The 19,560-nt window shown below is 41.0% G+C and overlaps 2 protein-coding genes across 4 annotated transcripts in view; both read right to left on the minus strand.

Moving 5' to 3' along the window:
• Positions 1–40: 40 nt before the first annotated feature.
• LOC120557959 (PAK4-inhibitor inka2-like) lies at positions 41–3,267 on the minus strand. 3 transcript variants are annotated; one of them, XM_039798708.1, is made up of 3 exons: positions 3,081–3,267; positions 2,937–2,971; positions 41–1,442 (listed from the first exon to the last, which is right to left on the minus strand). In XM_039798708.1, the coding sequence occupies exons 2-3, from the start codon at positions 2,952–2,954 to the stop codon at positions 480–482; spliced, it is 981 nt and encodes a 326-aa protein (XP_039654642.1). In that variant the 5' UTR covers positions 2,955–2,971; positions 3,081–3,267; the 3' UTR covers positions 41–479. The 3 variants fall into 3 exon arrangements, with proteins under 3 accessions (XP_039654642.1, XP_039654640.1, XP_039654641.1); XM_039798706.1 differs by lacking the exons at positions 2,937–2,971; positions 3,081–3,267 and adding an exon at positions 1,820–2,863; XM_039798707.1 differs by lacking the exons at positions 2,937–2,971; positions 3,081–3,267 and adding an exon at positions 1,883–2,861.
• A 4,487-nt stretch (positions 3,268–7,754) lies between these two features.
• LOC120557960 (guanine nucleotide-binding protein G(i) subunit alpha-2-like) overlaps positions 7,755–19,560 on the minus strand; it is a 64,171-nt gene continuing 52,365 nt past the window's right edge. Inside the window, exons 4-9 of the mRNA XM_039798709.1 lie at positions 16,751–16,911; positions 14,416–14,544; positions 9,847–9,976; positions 9,498–9,651; positions 8,793–9,007; positions 7,755–8,676 (exon numbers count right to left, since the gene is read on the minus strand). Coding sequence (XP_039654643.1) covers positions 8,817–9,007; positions 9,498–9,651; positions 9,847–9,976; positions 14,416–14,544; positions 16,751–16,911 — 765 coding nt within the window. The 3' untranslated portion in view covers positions 7,755–8,676; positions 8,793–8,816. The remainder of the gene's footprint in view (positions 8,677–8,792; positions 9,008–9,497; positions 9,652–9,846; positions 9,977–14,415; positions 14,545–16,750; positions 16,912–19,560) is intronic.

Here is a 19,560-nt window from a genome sequence, read left to right on the forward strand (position 1 = left end):
ATTAGGCTTGGAATGACCTGTCTACACATTTCAGATATCATCATGTTTTCATCTTTTTTATTATACACCAATGACCCTGAACCGAGCATCTACAAACTCCATCATGCCTACCCAGAGTATTATATTACTAATGAAAACAAATGAACCCACATTTATTTGCTTTAGACAGTAAAAACCTCCTTTAATTCACTAGCGAGAGGTCAGGGTCTGTAATGAGGTGTAATGAAATTCAGATGACTATGGTGGATGTCTTCTGGGAATTCAAAATTATATCAACAAACCACATATTCTGTGTCACATGCAATGAAATGAAAAATGAAAAATGAAAAAAAATATAAAAAAAGAGTATGTAGAGTTTAAATTATGAGAACATCTTTATTTCTATTAGCTTATTCACAGCATATAAGAGGTGAAAACACAGTCATATCAAAATAAATTGACAGAGGATTGTCCGGTCTGTACGTGGCTTTACATGAATGTCAAACGTATCCAATGATATCTTTGCAGATTATGGGCTGTCGGCTGCGTGATTTCAGGAGGGCTGCAAAGTGGTAGAAATCTGTCTGCGTCTCATTAATGCCTGAGTGAGACTGGTGGAAAAAGGGGACTTTGGGCTGCGATGCCACGACTGGACAAGACAGACGTTTTGGAGCGTTTGCAGTTCTGTTAACATGAGCAGAGTCTGTCGATCTCATCCTTACTCTGTCCTCTACACTCTTAGAAAACCCGACCAGTTTGCTCCTCATGTTGACAAAGAAACCTCTTCCTAATTTCATTCCTGAATTTGGCTTCAGCTGAGTGGGCTCAGGACAATCTGGCAAGTCCATCCAGTTCTGTATGAGGTCTGCAAAGCTGTTGTCGCCCAGAACCAGAGGCTGGCGGTTGCGTCCTCTGGTCAATAAAGAGTTTGTCCAGTCCTCTGGGTCGCTGACCTCAAACGATGTCCACCTCTCCAGACAGGCGTCAGATGTGGATTTGGGCCGAATGCGTCCACTCGGTGCTCTGTTTGTGCGGAGACAGGCTGAAGATGACACCCTCACATTCCTGGTCCTCCTGAGGACCACCCCTTCGTCCTGCCAGGATGCCTCAGAGTAGCCTGAATCAAACTCCAGACTTTTATGACTGCTGGGAGAGCCCAGGCCCAGCCGGCTGCTCGAGTCGTCCTCGTCTTCCTCCAGAGGACTAGACAAGCAGCAGGCGGAGTCGTACGTACTGGCCGTGCTGGCATCAGACATCCGCAGGCGGGTGCGCTGCTCTCGCTGCAATGCTCGCTGCTGACAGGCACGTGCCACTGCAGAGTGGCGCACTAAAGCTGGGAGTTGGGTGCTGAGGGGGCGTCTGGCTGCAGGGCAGGTTTTCTGTAGTTGTTTCAGGTCTTGCAGTGACCTCATCATGTACTGCATCTGCTCCCGTAAGCAGTCGCCGGACTCACGCAGGCAGAGCTGAGGAGACAAAAGAGAGAGGGTCAGACAAATGTTGTCAATAAATCACACACAATGGCATATCAGTACATAGAGCCAGCAGATAGGAAACTGAACATTTCTTGGTCTTTCTGATGAACTACTGCAGAATGGCTCTAACAATGAGAGTTATGTCACTGCATAAGAGTTCGTGGGCATGCTCAGGCTTGCTTGCAGGAAGTTTCTACCTATGAAAGAACACCTTTTCTCTTATTTTAATCTTGACGGCCAGCCGACCTGCTGTTCAAAGAACACAACTCTTCAATAGACAGATTTCAACACAAAGCAAATTCATCTGTCCGTTAATTTGCTCGACCACACCAACAACATAAGTGAACGCCCTATTTTCATTGACTCACGCCGTGATTCAACTGAAAACCCAGACAGATGTTATTACATGGAGAGCTGTACCAATGTCTAACCTCAACTATTTCTCTACACACTGAGACAACTCCAGGAGCAAAGTAAAAACATCTGCAGTACATCAAGGAGTAACTGGCGTCTTGTGGATATCTAGATTAAGCTACAGGGGTCCTGCCCCTTTAAGGGTGCAGCGTGCCCGCCTATGAAATTCACCAGTGACACTCAGAGGAATATAATACTCCTGTTTCCTCTCTGACTCACTGTGCTGATTGGTCAGAATCAGCCAGTGAGCAGCAGCCGCTCACTCTCAAACTCAAACAGGGCATAAGATCATGATGTGATCATGTGACAGTGTGTGTGTGTGTGTGTGTGTGTGTGTGTGTGTGTTCATATATGTGTATAGGTACTGCTTTCACATATGAGTTTGTTTGCTTCAATTAAATCAGATTCGACAACAGTGCTGCAACTTTTGTGTGGCGCTGCTGTAAAAAAATAAGAGACTGAGCTGACAGAGAGGTGAGATATGTACGCTCAAACATTCAGAGGAGAACCACAAGATACAGGTTCATATGTGGCCATGGAGGTCACATCCAAGCCAAGCCAACATAACTAAATGTCATATCACCTCCGTTTAAGTATGTGACCCTGCTGCAAGACCTTCTGCACCCATCATAACTCTGTGAGATGTTGCAAGAACTTGAGAAAGTACCTCAAGCTTATAGTCATGGAACAAACAACACAGGGCATGCAATACATATAGGATATGAAAATAAACTAGGCCTACTCATTAAACGCAGTGAATGTCCGTCAAAAATGTCCATATGCTGCAGAATCAATGGTTTACTCCAACAACGCTGTTTTTGTGTACAAACTCATGACTTCCCACTATAGAGGCATCAGAGCATCACTGACCGTTCAGCCGTCAGCTGCACTGACAGATTCTCCATATGCTGGAAGACTACCGGACTGATCTTCTATACTCAAATATAGTTCAGTTGCAATGTCGCTCGAGATGAGCAAATAACTGCAACCGCAGAAATAAAATAAGAAAAAGAAATAAAAGTGCCTCGGTTTTAGATTATATAATAGATTATAAAGAGAAAAGGAACTCACCATCTCTTCTCCTCTCATCTGTAAAAACTCAGATCCTGCAAGGGGAATTATGAACCAGTTTAAAAACAGGACCGCACAGTAATGATCTTTCTTTAAGAAATCACAACAGCGTATAAAAAGTAGGCAACACAAACACACACTCACTTCTAATGTAGCAGCCTCCGTCCAGAGGAAATCCTATCTACCGTTAAAAGAAGAAAACGTCCCGGTTCGTCCAGAAGGTGCTGCGGGCTACAGCGTCACCAGAGGGGATCCGGTCCTGACTCCTCGAACAGAGGCAGATGTGCTCAGTGAAATATGTTCAACCCTGCTCGCCTCCTTTTTTACAGCCTCGCGCGCTGCAGCCAGTTACAGCGACTTGTGTCTGAATGAGCCAATCAGAGCGCAGGAAGCTCACACAACTCACTTACAAACCCACCTCTGGCTGCAGCTAAACACAACTGCATGCATGCGAGAGATGCAAAGAAATAACCCTAATAAATGATATCTTAGACCTCCAGAGGATAAAAAAAACATATACTGTTTTCCCTTTTTACTCTTATCACTTGAGTGTATCAAGTTTAGAACTAAACTAAACTTGATACACTCAAGTGATACTGGAGATTAGCTCAGTAGCCTATAAATGAAGGAGACCATCAGAAATCTTTGACTTCAAAATCATTTCACTTCATGTTTTTGTTGAATTGGGTGAAATAACCCGGTTAAAAATCATGGAGTTACTTTCTGTGGTCCCTTTGTGTGAGTTTGTTTGTGTCTTAAAGCTTAACACTTAACACAACTTAATTTAGTGCATTATGATCTATCTTGTTAATGTACCAAATACTTCCTCGATCAAGCATTTCTACAAAATGACAGGTAATCTTGTAGACAATTTGCAGTACAATTTTCCAACCGTCACAATATATTCTGTTTACTATCATAGAATACTTAGAACCCCATCACATATTCACATTTGGGAAGCTGTAATTTTGGATTTCTGGCATTTGTTATTCAGCAATTCAATATTTTTTTTATATTATTAATTGACATTAATTAATTAATTGTTTTAGCTCATTGATGAATCATTTGCGTGTGTGTAATTAAACTTTGTGAAAATGCAGGCGAGATATGTTTTGAATTCCTTATCAATTATTTTTCTTTTGTATGATTGTTTTAAGATCACATTGAAACAAAAAAAAATCTAAAACCATTGCACTCCTTTTTTGGCTCCTTGTAATTTTAGTAGATTAACAGAAGCTTGTCCTACTCGTGGTTCATTGTGAATCACTGATTCAGACCATAAACAAAATACCTCCAATGTAAATGTGATCATCTGCACCCTAATTGGGCACTGAGCCTGTAACCCTGACAGTCGTTTGGCGCTCGACCTTCTATTCACACTATTCAGTCAATGGATGTTTATGCAAATCTGAGAGGAATGCATCTGGTCATTACTGTTGGGGGTAGATCCAGATCTGATGGCCTGCTGTTCAAGTGCAGATTTGTCTCCACAGCCAAGTCCAACATTAGCATACAGGTACTTGCGGCATGTCCAAACCTGCTTAACCAACTTGACCCTAACACATACGTATCACACTCTGTTCTCATTTTACTCTTTCAGGGAGATTTTAAGCTCTTTAACACAGAAAAAACGGTTTAGTTTTTCCCTATGGAATTCTCTGTCTAATCCTTCCACATATTTCACTTACAACTTCAATATACAGTACTAGCTAACATTACAGTTTGGCAATAGTCAATTGACAAACTGCAAGTTCCTAAAAACTCCAGGCTTTTACTTATACCAACATTAAGTTTCTAAAAAAAAAAAAATTCTACATAAAGGATGGTGCCTCCGCCTCCACTCTAAAAGCCCATTCACTCTACATTGCGCATTAAGTAATTACATAGGGCTGCTAATGGAGTTGTGATTATTTCAATTTTCTACACAGGTCCCCCTCTATTCTGAGCATCCCTGCTTTCAGGAATGCCTAATGGATATAATTATTATATGAGTTGGTACTTGAACACAATCCATGCCCATTAAGGTCACTGATGAATAGTTTACTCTTCTTTTTCATAATACTTCATTTTATAATCATCCTGATGTTATGTCATAAGGTTTCTCTTGACATTAGATTCATAAAAATTGCAGTGGTGATGGTCATTGAGGCTGAGCCCTCAGATAATGAGTATTTGGTTCTGTAGTGTTCAGCCATAAGGCCAATTTATGCTTCTGCATTTAATCGACGCCATGGGTACGTAGGCTACGTATGGGTACGTGGAGATATGCCGAACCCTACGCTGTAGCCTTACAGCTCCAGCTACAACACCATCAGGATGTTTTAAAGCATCAGATTTTTATGTTTGTGGGTCACTGTCGTTCACTGAGTCTTTCATTTCTGGCTTTGGGTTAGAATCATTAACAGATAATATTGACTAATTCATTTAAGGGGAAAAGTTCATCCCAAAATCTAAAAAATCATATTTTTCTTCATACCTGTAGTGTTATTTATTAGATTGTTTTGGTGTGAGTTGCCCAGTGTTGGAAATATCGGCATTAAAGATGTGTGCCTTCTCTCGAAAATAATGGATCTAGATAGGACTCGGCTTGTGCTGCTCAAAGCGCCAAAAAACAACAACAACAACAAAAACCTCAACAGCAATGGCTGTTTCCAAAAATTATGACCCAGTTACTAAACATAATCCACACACCTGATTGTATGCAGTTTATTAACTAAAGCCACCAACCGTGTCAGAAGAGAGTGTACTCGTGAAATGAGAGGCTCGTGCTAGCTTGTGGAGAGTATTTTATAGCTAACCAATACTGCTAGCTAACATTACAGCTCAGCCGAGGAGGACACCATTAATGTTTACACCTCACAAGCACGAGCACCGCAAGCCGAGTGCCATTTAGTTCCATTATGTTCGATAGAAGGCAGACATCTCTACGGATGATATCTCAAACACTGGGCAACTCACAGCAAAACAATCTAGATTGATTAAAGCACTACAGGTAGGAGGAAAACTATGTTTTGGGGTGAACTGTCTCTTTAAGGCAACATTTCAACATGAGAAATGGCTTGTAAACAAATAAATGTACCTTTACTTTGACATGTTTTTATCAAATTGAACTCAACAGAACCTTTTAATTTACTGTGTGCAACAATTGAAATGCTATACTGATTTTGAACCAGGTGTTTTGCGTTCCTGAGAGGCTGAATGACTGGGACCGGTTGAGTCTTTCAGATGTAGAACCGCAGCGCCCTCTACAGAAAGCACTGCTGAAGGTTTAAGAAAACTGGATTCAATTAAATCAAGTGCAGTTTTCCCGCACTTTTTTTTCTGTACAGGATGGTGGTAGTGTTTCTATTTCTGGCTTGATCTGCTGCTGTTTTTCATGGGTTCTTTTTAAAATATACTGTACTTATCATATTGCCTTCATATCCTTGACTATTGATTGTTGCTGTTCATTTTCATAAGTGTATTCCTGCGACCTGTGTGTTAAGGCCTGCCTGCAAGCCAAGTTGAAGAAAAAATGTGTTCTGGTAACATTGGGCGTATCAGTAACACTGTTCAGTGACTCACAGACTGACTCACTGGGAGACAGATGCCAGTTGAAGTGGACCAGCGGCGAGTTAGATTGAATTGGCTGAAAAAGCACTGGTGGTAAAACCTTCCGAAAAATGTGCAGAGTTTCTGAGCAACCTTACCTAAACCTCATCTATACGCATGCAGTAGTGTTCAGCAAGAACTCCAATATTATGCGCCTACACTCATCAGTCCCCTCCCTACTTTATTCAGAGGTCTCAAAATGAGTATTACTCTTCTGGACAAGATTGACAGGATGAGTCTAAGGCTCAGTGCACTGGGAGCCAGTCATTAAGCTTTTTTATTTGTCAAATGAGGCTTTATAAATACTTATTAAATGGACAGACAATAAATATTGATCGGTCCTCGTCATTTCTTCTCTTCAGATGGTCTTTTTCTGTCTTTATATCATAGCCCCGTATATAGCCAGTGTAAAAAAAAACTATCCTTTTTACAAAAGTAAAAGAAAACCATCTTTTCATACATCACCGTCTTTTATACTCATTGAAAGCAAAAATCTTTTATTCAACAAACTCCAGTTCAGAAAATTTAGTTGGCGACTAGATCTCTAACAGTGTAGTGTTATGTCCTGATCATGTTGTTTTACGTTAATTACCAATTAGGTAGGCATACTTAATAGGCACTACTTTGTTAGAAAAAAAAAAAAAAGCATACCTGAAGACAAAACTGAGCTGAATGAGACTGACCAAGTAAGTCTGGACACGATGGCTGCACTTTAACAGTCCACTAGATGGTGCCATCAGCCAGTTTAAGACATGTCTTCAGTAGGAAGTTGTAGTTTGGTTGACCTGAATGTGTCTGCATAAAACGGAATCATTATACCAAATATGTGTGTAAACATTTTTAGAAAATGCCAAGGATATTAAAAACGGTGGCCTATCCACGGTGGCCAATATTAGCTTACTTTAGATATAAATTGCTTTTCAACTAACATTATTGGGTTATTGACTTTCTGACCGTTCCATAATGGTGCTACTACTCCACTACATTTTAGTATTTACCACTATCCCTTATTTGTCACTTGTGGCCACAATGGATACTGTTCAGCAAAAGATTGCTTTTGTGGAAAATGATAATTTAAAACCCCCAAGTATGTCCATTCATGCTTGAAATCTAATCCTCCCGTGTAACAGTACAAATGTGTGTGAAGTCCACCAAATCTTTTTTGATAACAATGTTGTAATAAAACATAAAAGTAACAAAACAGAGAGGAAGAACTACATGCAAGAGTCAACTGATCTCTACTTTTATTTAAATTAAATCATATAGGACTTTTAAAGCATTTTAATATTTACCAAAACACATTAACTGTTTTCTGAATTAGATTTTCGTCTCTCATTAATTATCACTATATATTCATAGGTGCTAGGCAGAAAATGCAAGAAAAATATAGGCGCACAGTAGGTCAAACAGTACTGAAAGCATATCTAGGAATTGGTTGTAAACAGAAGTCAAGGCACAAACATACTGAAACAGACATGGAAATGATACTATAAAAGTGATAGAATGTTAGGTACACATACATACTTTAAATATCAGTTACATTTTTTTTCTCCATAATTCCCCCCTGCATGTGAAGCTCTTTTTTGTTTTATTTTTTTCAACATTTTAACATTTTTTATTATAATTTGTTAGATACTGTGCAGATTACAGAGCTAATATTTGCCATGTCGAGGCATGCAGAACAATATACGGTTTGGCTATGAATGATGAACATATGTAAACATAAAAAAAAAGCACTTTCCTTTATCAATCATATTTATGTCCATGCCTGTGCTTCATCTCTTAAAAAATAAGCTTCATGTGATTAAAGGTTTAATAATTTGCACATCAGAATTTCTAAAAGTAAAATGAATGCATTTATATAAAAAAAGTTTTCCTTTGCCTCCTCTAGTAATTGAAAATGAAGAAGAAAACAAGAACAACAATACAATAATAAATGTTGATTTTTGTGGTCATAGCCCAAACAGTTAACGATACGAGAGACTGGATCAGCATTCGTTGAAATTCTGCGAGGCTCGTCGGGTTTTCAGTCTCTTAGGTGTCTTTATAAAAAGCAGATCAAAGCAGGAATTGTGGTTGGCCAGTGCAGTCATTCATGATGTGTGTATATTCCCCCTATCTTTATGGTCATCAGAACTCTTCAAGTAATCTAATAGAGCACAAAAACACACACAAAAACACACACAAATCTGTCATTTCAAATAGGCTTCATTTGTGACTTGGTAGAGAGCTGAATCACTTCCTGAGGCATTTCTTTGAACTCACCTTGACTCTTTCTCTGACATGTTTTTAGAAGAGGCCACAGTCCTTCAGGTTGTTCTTGATGATGACGTCAGTGACCGCGTCGAACACAAACTGCACGTTCTTGGTGTCGGTGGCGCAGGTAAAGTGGGTGTAGATTTCCTTGGTGTCCTTCTTCTTGTTCAGGTCCTCGAATTTGGTCTGGATGTAAGCCTGAGCCTCCTCGTACTTGTTAGGGCCTGAGGGACACAGAGTGTTAGGAGAGCTTGAGTCTGCTCAGGGGATCAGACAGTTCCAGCAGTTCCTTGAAGTGCCATTTTCTTCACAATGTTGAATTCATAATGCCTGATTTTGCCCAGCCTCTTAGGTTGTGCCTCTCTTGTATTACTAAGACATTTGAGTCACACAGATAATGGATTTGTTTCTCTGAATAACAACTACCCAGCAATGTTTGAAAATCTGGAAGGTTGTTTAACAACTGCTCTTCTGGAGATATTTCTAGAATCCTCAAAGACCCTTCTAACCAACAGGATGTAACCTTTCTCAGAGAAAAAGACGCTCATCTTTGTGATTTGAATGTGATGGGAATACATAAGATGCACAAACTGGGGCTAGATTTATTTTTTAGATTTATTGACAGAATATTTTACTGGGTTTAAAAAAAACTGAAAATGTTTTGTCAATCAGTTGGCCGTGTCCTGTGGTCGTATTGAGATGTTAAGACTGTACCGGTGTACTCGGGGAAGCAGATGGTCAGTGGGCTTTGGGCGATCTTCTCCTCGAACAGGTCCTTCTTGTTGAGGAACAGAATGATGGACGTCTCTGTGAACCACTTGTTGTTGCAGATAGAGTCAAACAGCTTCATGCTTTCATGCATCCGGTTCTGGGTGGGACGGGCACAAATGTGGAGATAAAGAGATTATTAGAGAGCACAACTAGGGCACATAAAGGAAATGAGTTCACTGAAAACCCAACCTCTCCTCCCAATTTCTATTTTCCTGGGAATGGGCTCTCCTCTACGCTCTTTTTCATTTATATTTTCATTTTTATAAATTGAAGGAGTCTAAGCTTAGCTCACCATCTCCTCGTCCTCAGCCAGGACCAGGTCATAGGCGCTCATGGCAACACAGAAGATGATAGCTGTGACTCCCTCAAAGCAGTGGATCCACTTCTTCCTTTCTGACCGCTGGCCTCCAACATCAAACATCCTGTGCACAGTATAAACATGCCGTTTGTATGGGAGAGCGGATGGGACTGAGCACAGGAGAAATCAGACTTTTTTTTCCATACAGACAGACCGCAGCGCCAAGGTCTCCCTCTGGAAACGCGGGTGCTCTCTCCCATTTACAGTCAATTCTTTTTCTGCCTCCTCCTCTCTTCAGGGCCGGGTGTTTCACTGCACAGGCCGTGGCATTTTTCGTGGCATTTTGGTTCAGTGCAGTTGCTGTGGTAACAAGCGGCCTTAAGGGAGGTTGAAACATGTCAGCCATAGACTGTTAATATTAATGGACAACGCATACGGTTCGGCGAAGTGCTGCAAATGCGGAAGTGCCTTAAAGCTGCGTTCTATCTGAATTCCAGCAGGGGGGCAACGCGCGGCTGCAAAAGGAGGTCGGTCTATGAGAAAGTGACCCACTTCTCACGTGATTTATTACCTCAGTACAACATTTTCATAATGCGTTTATGGTCTCAATCGCTAGTTTTAAGTCTTCTGCAACACAGAACGATGTTCGTTTGTTGAAATATGGTCTCCTTGATTTTAAAATCGGCGATAAAGCAGGGGGTGTTTTATGTTTTATGATGCGATTGCCAGCAAAAGTGTGTAATAACGTAGAGTGTAAGCAGCTCCTCCCTCACTCCTCCCTCTCGTCTAAAATCATCACATCCGCAACCAGGATGGCTGCGCCCGTAATGGCAAACTCGACGACTCATAGTAGATCTCCACAAACCAATGGGTGACGTCACACGTGCTCTGTCCACTAATTTACAGTCTATGGTGGCAGCGGCAGGTTTTTCCACTGAGATCCTATGTGACTTATTCATGAAGATGGAGGATACCTAGATGGATGAGGGAGGATGCTCATCTGGAAGGTGCCACACTGGTGATTTTCTCCATCTAACATTGAGAGGAAGCTTTTCATCTGGCAGCTAAAGGTAGAGCGTAACCATTTGCCAGCTTTACAGTATGCCAAGTAAGCAGAGCTCATTATAACAGTGACACACTTTAGACTGTTTACCTCAACAGTGTGTTTATCTCCAGCACTGCATACGCAGGCTAAATATATCACAGCAGTGCAGCACTGAAGAGGTGCTGGAGGTAAACATAGGCTAGTTGGATTTGATTTATGTCTTCCAAAGAGAAATAAAATAAATCAAGACATATGAGACTTAAGTATTACACACAGCGGGCACAGAAGCGCACACAGTGTGTCATTTCCACGGCCTTGTTAAAGCAGATAATATTAGATATAGAATTTCCTCTGTTGTTTTTAAAGCAACTAATGTTTCCCATCAGATATAAAGTACAACGCTTCAGATTTCTTTATCTCAATCGGGAATATATGTCGACAGAACACAAACACAATGACAAAACATTTACATTGTAAAAACGAGACAACTCCTGAGAAGCATGGCTGAAAACCGGCTTTCAAAATAAACTAAAGGGGTAACAATGAGTTTGTATTCTAGAACACATTTTCTCATTATTTATTTGTGTAATCCTGCTGTGATAACAACTCACTTACAAAACAGGGATAACACAAAAAGAAACCAGTTCATGTGTTTTCACTAATCTGTTTGTACTTCACTGAAGGTTTGAAAAGTATTGAGTGGGACGAGCCGTTTGGGTGAAAGACATCTTGAGCTTAGCTGCTGAAATGAGATCGCAACGTCACAAATCGGAAAACAAATGTTAAAGGTGCCCTGCCACACGTATTTCATTACTTTGTGATGATGTCTGAAGTTCTACCATGGACTAAAATTTTTTGTGGAAAAAATGCCTTGGTTACCATATTTCAAGCCATTCTAGTTTGGTATAGAAAGCCTGCAGGAAGACTCAGCTCGATTTGTGCCAATTCTCATTAATATTCAACAAGCTAAGCTGTTTGAATCTGATTGGCTTACAGCTAGCCAATGAGAGCCTGGCTGTCAGCATACTTTACCCAGCGCAACTGGGCGAGCTAATGAATAGTAATGGGCTCAGGCAACATGATGTCAGACTGACCAGCTTTTGTAATTGGCCGGATTTCTCTGCTTATTTCTTTTCAGTGGCTAGAGCTGACAGAGGAGGTAGCAGTTCATTTTCACATTCACAAAATAACACAAACACATATGGACCTAACATATTTCAAAGAATACAAGGAAAAACGGTTTTGTGTGGCAGGGCACCTTTAACCTTTTCTGCAAACTTTACTGACTTTCCAAAAAAGGGGAAGAGCTTTTCTTCCAAATATGGTATGGTCATGAATATTTAGATGAGCTGCGCGCTGCTTGGTTGAGCCTTAGCCCCGTACACACACGTAGAGACGCGCGCTGATTGGTTGAGCGAATTGCCATACACACGCATTAGAGGTCGCGTGCTGATTGGTTGAGCGAATCCCCAATACACACACATTAGCGACAGAATCTCAAATTCCAGACACTGCAATGTTTCCTTACCAAATTCACTTCTGAGACTTTTTTATGCGAGAAATCAACTATATAAAGCTCAAATATGGGCCGTTTTACGAAAATGGATGGCTAATTGCAAATTTGGTAAAACTGTGTGTCGGAGTTCAGCTGCTTGTGTTGCTGCCTCGCCGCACGGCCTGCCTTCCTCCACAGACCCCGGCCTGTTGTGAGCTCGATTGAGCTCCGGCACGGCTGCTGCAGCCCACAGCACCTCATACCCGCGCAAAGTCACCGTTTGGGCTGGTGGACTAGCTACCAAACGCCGCTGCTCTGACAGAGCTCCAGGGCCTGCATCTCCTCTCTTCCTGATAGCTAAATGGCCCGTTGTGTGAGAGTGAGAGCGCGGTCAGCGAGCTTGTTACACCAGCAATCTCTTACCACATGTTACACACATGTCACGCCACTTATACAACATCTAACTAAATGTTTTATTAGGTTAACAACGGTGTCCAATTTCAAGTTAATTGACTATTTGTGAGCTGTAAGGGTTTCATTCGCTGCGACTGTCCCTTCAATCCTATGTGTACATATTGCGGCTAGTTAGCTTCATTTTTGGTCATAATTCGAGTATATTTACAGTTTGAATTTCGTCACGCCACTTACACAACATCTAACTAAATGTTTTATTAAGCTAACAACGGTGTCCGATTTCAAGTTAATGAATTTTTGTGAATTCCAGAGGAATTCTAAGAGGAGGCTAGCTAGCTCTCACTGATAGAGCTACATCCAGCAGCAGGCTCTATCAATGAGACTCACAGACAAGCGGCGTTTATTTCCCCAATCGTTTGTTTAAATAACTCAACACATTATAATTACACACATTAAAAGAGTAACTGGAACCTGTGGTAAGAGAATGATGGCGTAACAAGCTCGCTGACCGCGCATTCACTCACATACACCGGGCATTTAGCTAGCAGGAAGAGGGGAGTTGCAGGCCCTGGAGCTCTGTCAGAGCAGCAGCGTTTCGTAGTTCATTAGCCCAAAACGGTGACTTTGCGCGGGTATGAAGTGCTGTGGGCTGCCAGCCGTAACGGAGCTCAATCGAGCTCACAGCAGGCCGGGGTCTGTGAAGGGAGGCAGCAACACAGGCAGCACCGGCCTCTGAAGTCCGACACACAGTCGGACAAAATTTGCAATTAGACATACATTTTCGTAAAACGGCCCATATTTGACCTCTACATAGTTGATTTCTCGCATAAAAAAGTCTCAGAAGTGAATTTAATGGTAAAATAGCAGATGAACTATGTATACAATTTCTGAGATCTGCACGACCTAGATTCAGAAGACTAACTGACCTCAGGTCAGTTGTGTAGCCTATGCAAATGTTGGGGCGTGACAAACAGACTAGAGCCAAATGAGGACGAGCCGCAATAGTTGACGTCAACTATGGGGCTTGTTGAGATTCGCCCGTTTTCAGAGGCAGTTTCAAATAGTGAGATTTGCAGAGAAAAGAGGTGTCAATGGGATTTAGAGGTTCTATGTATGTCCTAGTTACCCACTAAACTGTCATTATTCAACTATGACAAGGTAAAATCAGTTTTGCATTCTATCACCCCTTTAAAGTCTGTTATTATTATCTTTGAATAACAGTGATACATTGAGAACGTCTTGGAGATTAAAATGGGGTTCACTGCAATGATGGTGGATAGATAATGGTGAGCATGAGCTTAATCCAATAACTGCTGTCACCTGCTGAGCCCTGAAGGCATCTCGCCCTCTCTGATCAGTTTAGTTACTAGATGATGATCCAAAAAAAAAAAAAATAGCCATTACATATGTATCTCTTTTCTGTGTGAAATAGCACATCTGCTTTTTATTTAATGGAAGTATTTTAGCTCAGGTAGTTGTTTAGTTAATTACTGGTGTATGGCCTTTTGCAGGTGAAATTAAATGTTGAGCTGTACAATATAAGCAGTGTTTTGTGCAACAGTGTTGCACAAAATAAGCAGTTGAAGAAAACCGTAAACGGGGACCTTACTTGAAGTGCAGGTCCTTGAAGGTGAAATGTGTTTCCACAATGCCTGTGGTCTTCACTCTGGTCCGCAGCACATCTTGCTGTGTGGGGATGTAATCTTGCTTGCCTATCCTCTCCAGGTCATTTAGATAGCTGATGGGAACACATAAGGAATACATTTTCTGAAACTTTATATCTGCTGACATTCTGAATGTCTTAAGAGATATGCAACAGCTCTACTCACAATCCATTCATAGCATATTGTCCGTAAGAACAAACAATGCTACTGAATACAAACATTGTAAAGATGTAAATCACACACTGCACTATCCCAGCCATGGGAAAGCATCAACTGCGAAGGTCAGAAATATAGGTAAAGCATGGTAAGGAATAGCTAGGACATGCTCAGCTTTTCATATTCTTGCACAAAAGACAGTGACTTTTGTTCAAACCCTCTGATATAGTACGACAGCCAGGGCATGACATCCAATTCAGTGTTAGAATATTACTATCAAACATTCATTTTCTCTTAGCTGAAAGGAAGGTATCAGCCTTCAATGTAGTGTTGACATTGTGCTTTGTTTGACAATATTGTCTCCATATTTTGTATTGTTTTTAATCTATTTAGAAGGTAGGTGTGTGTTTGTGTTTGTGTGTCTGTGTGTGTGTGTGTATGGGTGTGTGTGTGTGTGTGTGTGTGTGTGTGTGTGTGTGTGTGTGTGTCTCAACAAGTCTAGCCATGTGATAAGATGTGAAAGGGACTTTAGTCTGCTAATCAGTTCTTTTTATCATCATTTTATGGCTCACGCACCTCGCAGCGGGAACACCATGGCGGCCATATAGCTTTAATGTGACACTCTCACCGTGGGACCTCGCTCTGGTGTCCCATCAGATGCCCCTTTCACACAGCCTGTTCACGGTGTGTGTGTGTGTGTGTGTGTGTGTGTGTGTGTGTGTGTGTGTGTGTGTGTGTGTGTGTGTGTGTGTGTGTGTGTGTGTGTGTGTGTGTGTGTGTGTGTGTGTGACAATGGCCAAATAAAGCAATCTGAAGTCTAATAAAAGCACTTAATTCAAGACCACAATCAACTTTTACACATCTAGTTACCATGGGAGATGCACAAAAAGCCATATTGTATTGTCAATAGTCAACCACATAAAAAAAAAAAGACTATGTTGTATAACAAAAGTGTTGGTGCTGGATGTAATCCCATACCAGCCGCAGCCTGGGTGTAGATATTAGAGCCTCCGCACCACTACTTCATGCCACGTGTTGACAGTTTAATCTTAATCCTGCTCCCCACAGAGAGAGGTTTAGGCGGCTTTTGTAGTCCACACATCAGATACTGTAACACTGTTTGATTTGGCCATTGGGTTTATAAGACTTGAAGATTAATTGAATTTGGTCGGCTTACACTCTACAATGAAAAAAGGTACTCAACCGTAGTGTGACAGAGAATCGTCACTGGCAAAATAATGGTCGTTTCATAAGGCTTTACAAGAGATTTCAAAACTACTACAGTTGACTTCACACTCCCCTGACAGTTTACAGCACATTCTGGAGCAGTCATAGTATTATGAAAGGCTGTGTGTATTAAACAGAAATCAGTGCAGTTAATTCCTGCTGCAGCTTGCAGGCAGCTGGTGGTGAACGAGGCTTATCAGGCTCTCTTGTTTTCACTGGATTTCCATTTCAGAGCAGCAGTGCATCCCAGAGGGTCAGAGTGATAACCACCTCTCACCAGAAGCCTCTCACAATTACCTCGCACTCTCCCTGTTCATTATACTGGTACATTACGGCAGCGGGGCCAAAAACTGCTCAGAAATTAGGAGTCATTAAGGTAATTAAGAGCTGCGGAGAGAGGCTGAGGTTGTGGTGTTGTTGTAGATCAGCGACGCAACTTGTCTTAAGAGTGAAAGCCACTGGTTAAACAAAACCGTAATGCCTTCACTATTAATAACTGTAGCTGGTCTCTATGGGGGCCTTTTGACACAGCCAGTGCTGTCACTGAGAGAAATGTAGTATGGCATTTTAACAATAAGAAATTATCAAACGAAATCCAGCACAGAAAAGTACTAAAGCAGAACCGAGCATGGCGTTACTGTAACAGATAAAAAGAAAAGGGGGATGAAAAGTAACAGTGACAAACCATAATATTTGGCCTGCACGGCCAACTTCCGAGGAAGTTGCAGGTATGTTAAAGATCATCGCTTATTTCTGATGTGCGATTATCAGCGAAAGTCTGTTCAAAGTCTGGTCACCAAGGTTTTCTGTGCATAATACGGTAATGCACATTTTATTTTGAAACACAATGATCCATATAATAGCCTTGATGTTATTGTATGTTATTAAGGCACTCACTAGGCTGCGGAGTCATTGAGCTGGTACTCTCGGGCCCGTGTGAAGCAGCCCTGGACGCCGCCGTCAGCCCACAGTCGTTGGATGACGTTGGACAGTTCTTCTGGCAGGATGCCCTGCTCCTCTGCTGCTGCTGACAGGGCAAACAGTTGGCGGGCATCGTCCTGACAAGTAAAGACACATAACATTAGATAAAGTAGATCTCTGAAAAAGACATCAAGTGTATTAACCCTCATTATTTTTCTTTACTGGACAAAGCTGATTAGCTCTGCAGAGCTTTATTCAGGACTTTCTTTTCACATGGCTAGTATCGCTAGAATCTCCTGCAAAGCACACTAATGGTGGGCCTCATTGCATTTTATTACTCAGAATTGCGGTGAAAGCAGTGTTTACAGTATACCATCTTTAGTGCTGTTCTTATCATTGGCTAACTGTGACAAAAGTGATTTGGAATGTAATTAGCAGTAACAAGGAAAACAAAACAAAAACAGAGCAGAGATTCTCCGGGCTGCTCATTTTCTGCATTAACTTGCCTGGCCAACATAAATCAGATATGGTGACTGGTTGTCAGCATACAAACTGTAGCTTGCTGTTGTTGTTGCATCCAGTATGTGCTTGTGGTAATTGGTGCTTTTAAAAAAAAACAGCCATGCTGCCTGCTTTATTTAGAAAATGCAGATAGGAGCTGGGACCACTGGAAAACGTTCCATAATGGAAACAACAGCATTTTTCTTTCCATGTTATGTATATAGAAGTTCCTGCAGCCCTATGCACTCCATATAAGTCAGATTTTACATGTCTTTTGAATAACTAAGCTTCAATCAGATTGCGCAAGAGGGAAGTGAAGAAACTGAACAAAGTCAAAAGAGTGAGCAATAGTATGACCAGAAATGATGTATCCATCATTTGCCTAATTGGCCCTGGGCCATCAACCAGTCATCTGCCATCCAACTTTGCACTGTAATGAATCCATCTATTAAAGTGCAGTGACCTGGAAAAACAGATGCATGAAATGATAGACATTCATATTTACATGAATAATTAATTAAATGCAATAGTACTTGTGAGCAGGGAGGCATTCTGCAACTGAACTTAGCTTATAATCACTAGGAGCACAAGAAGGGCCCTTTGTGTTTTACACTGGACAAGGGCTTTTATAAACTTTTGATGTTAGCTATTGAGAGCAGACTTTCATGTATTAGTGAACCATTGTCTGACCCTCCACTCTAGCTGAGTTAAGTAAAGCTAAGTTAGCAGCCCTTTACTGTGTACCACGTGGAAGTAATCAAGTTTTAAATGGAGAACAAAATGCAGAATACCATGGCTTTCTGATACCTATGCTGTCCTTCACCAACACAAATAACAGGCCTTCAGTTAACCTGAAGTAATCTTATAATACAGTCATTAACATGTTTGCAACTTCTGATGTGAAATCATTTGACAGCGAGTCATGGAAGAAATGATACACATTTGCTAAAAATCCAACATCACATATCTAGACAAGTGCATTGAGTTTGCACTATACCAACTGCTATTTGGTTACTAACAGTTTGCAGCAATTGTCATGTTTGGCAAACAATGAAAGCAGCTTTTTCTTTGTAAAAAATAAAGAGATCAGACAAACCAGTTCAGTCACACGCTGATTTCAGAATATTGATGGATGCTGACTGCGTTCCCTCTGGCTGTGAGACAAACATTGTCTTTTCAATTGAAATCTGTGAAATGTTCCAGGATAATGAAAGCTCTATGTAGGCCATTGCAGTGGGTGAAGGTGTAACTCAAATAAACTAATTCACTCTGTCCAGTAGAACTTGTCATGCAGAGCTAGCTACATTGGCAGAGCCAGTCCTGACATATACCGGGTAGTCAAAAAGCTCTTTCTCTAAAAATGCAACATCTTTTTTATTTGGAGACAACAAAAGTATCAAAGATGTAAAAAAAAAAAACTGCAAAATAAGGATTATTAGGGTTTACAGAAAAAATCTGCCTGGATTGCCTGCATTGCAGAATGCATGTTTTAGTAAAATGATACCAAGCATAGTAAGTGTATCCACTACACATGACACACTGCTGCTTTATTACTTATTCCAATTTAGCAAAGTAGCTAAAAGCAGCTTTTTGTTTACATTCAACAAGCCGGCCAATGAAGCACACCAACCCGTTGATGCCGCTGTCACTGCTACGTCACCCGGATCGTTGGTCTGATTGGTTGAAGGACTATCCAATTGCGTACAGAGTCATTTGAACTATGCCCGTTGATCACGCCTCTTGTGCAGAGAAAATACAGAGCAGACTCCCCACACTAATGTTCAATCTTAAAAGATTGAACTTGGTCTGGTGATAGCCAGACTAAGTCTGAGGAACAGGTAGGTCAGATTTTCCTATGAAGCATTTCCATATCCTTAGAAACAAAGCTCTAAGTTAATAGCAACAAAAACATACAATAGGAGTTGAAATATGTGCCATTTAGTTGAATTGTTGGACTGTGTAAAATAAATGGTTGTTTGCTTTTTCTCTGCATTGTATCAATTCAAACAAACAGTCTTTTGAAGTTCACTGTGAGGCAGGAGTTGACAGATTACTGTATCCTCCAACTAAAAATACTTTAATTAGAAATTATCTGTAAATGATCTGTGAGAATAGAATATATGAATATGTGATTCGTATGAGATGATGGGTCCGTGGAAAAATGTTCTCCTCTCATGAGTAATGCCTGATTTTTGTTATTTTATCTCCCTGGGTGGAGAGGATTTACGGTTTTCTTTAACCACACTCTCTCACACTCACACTCACACACACACACACACACACAC

Source organism: Perca fluviatilis, chromosome 4 (genome assembly GCF_010015445.1).
Source record: "Perca fluviatilis chromosome 4, GENO_Pfluv_1.0, whole genome shotgun sequence".
Lineage (NCBI taxonomy): Eukaryota > Metazoa > Chordata > Actinopteri > Perciformes > Percidae > Perca > Perca fluviatilis.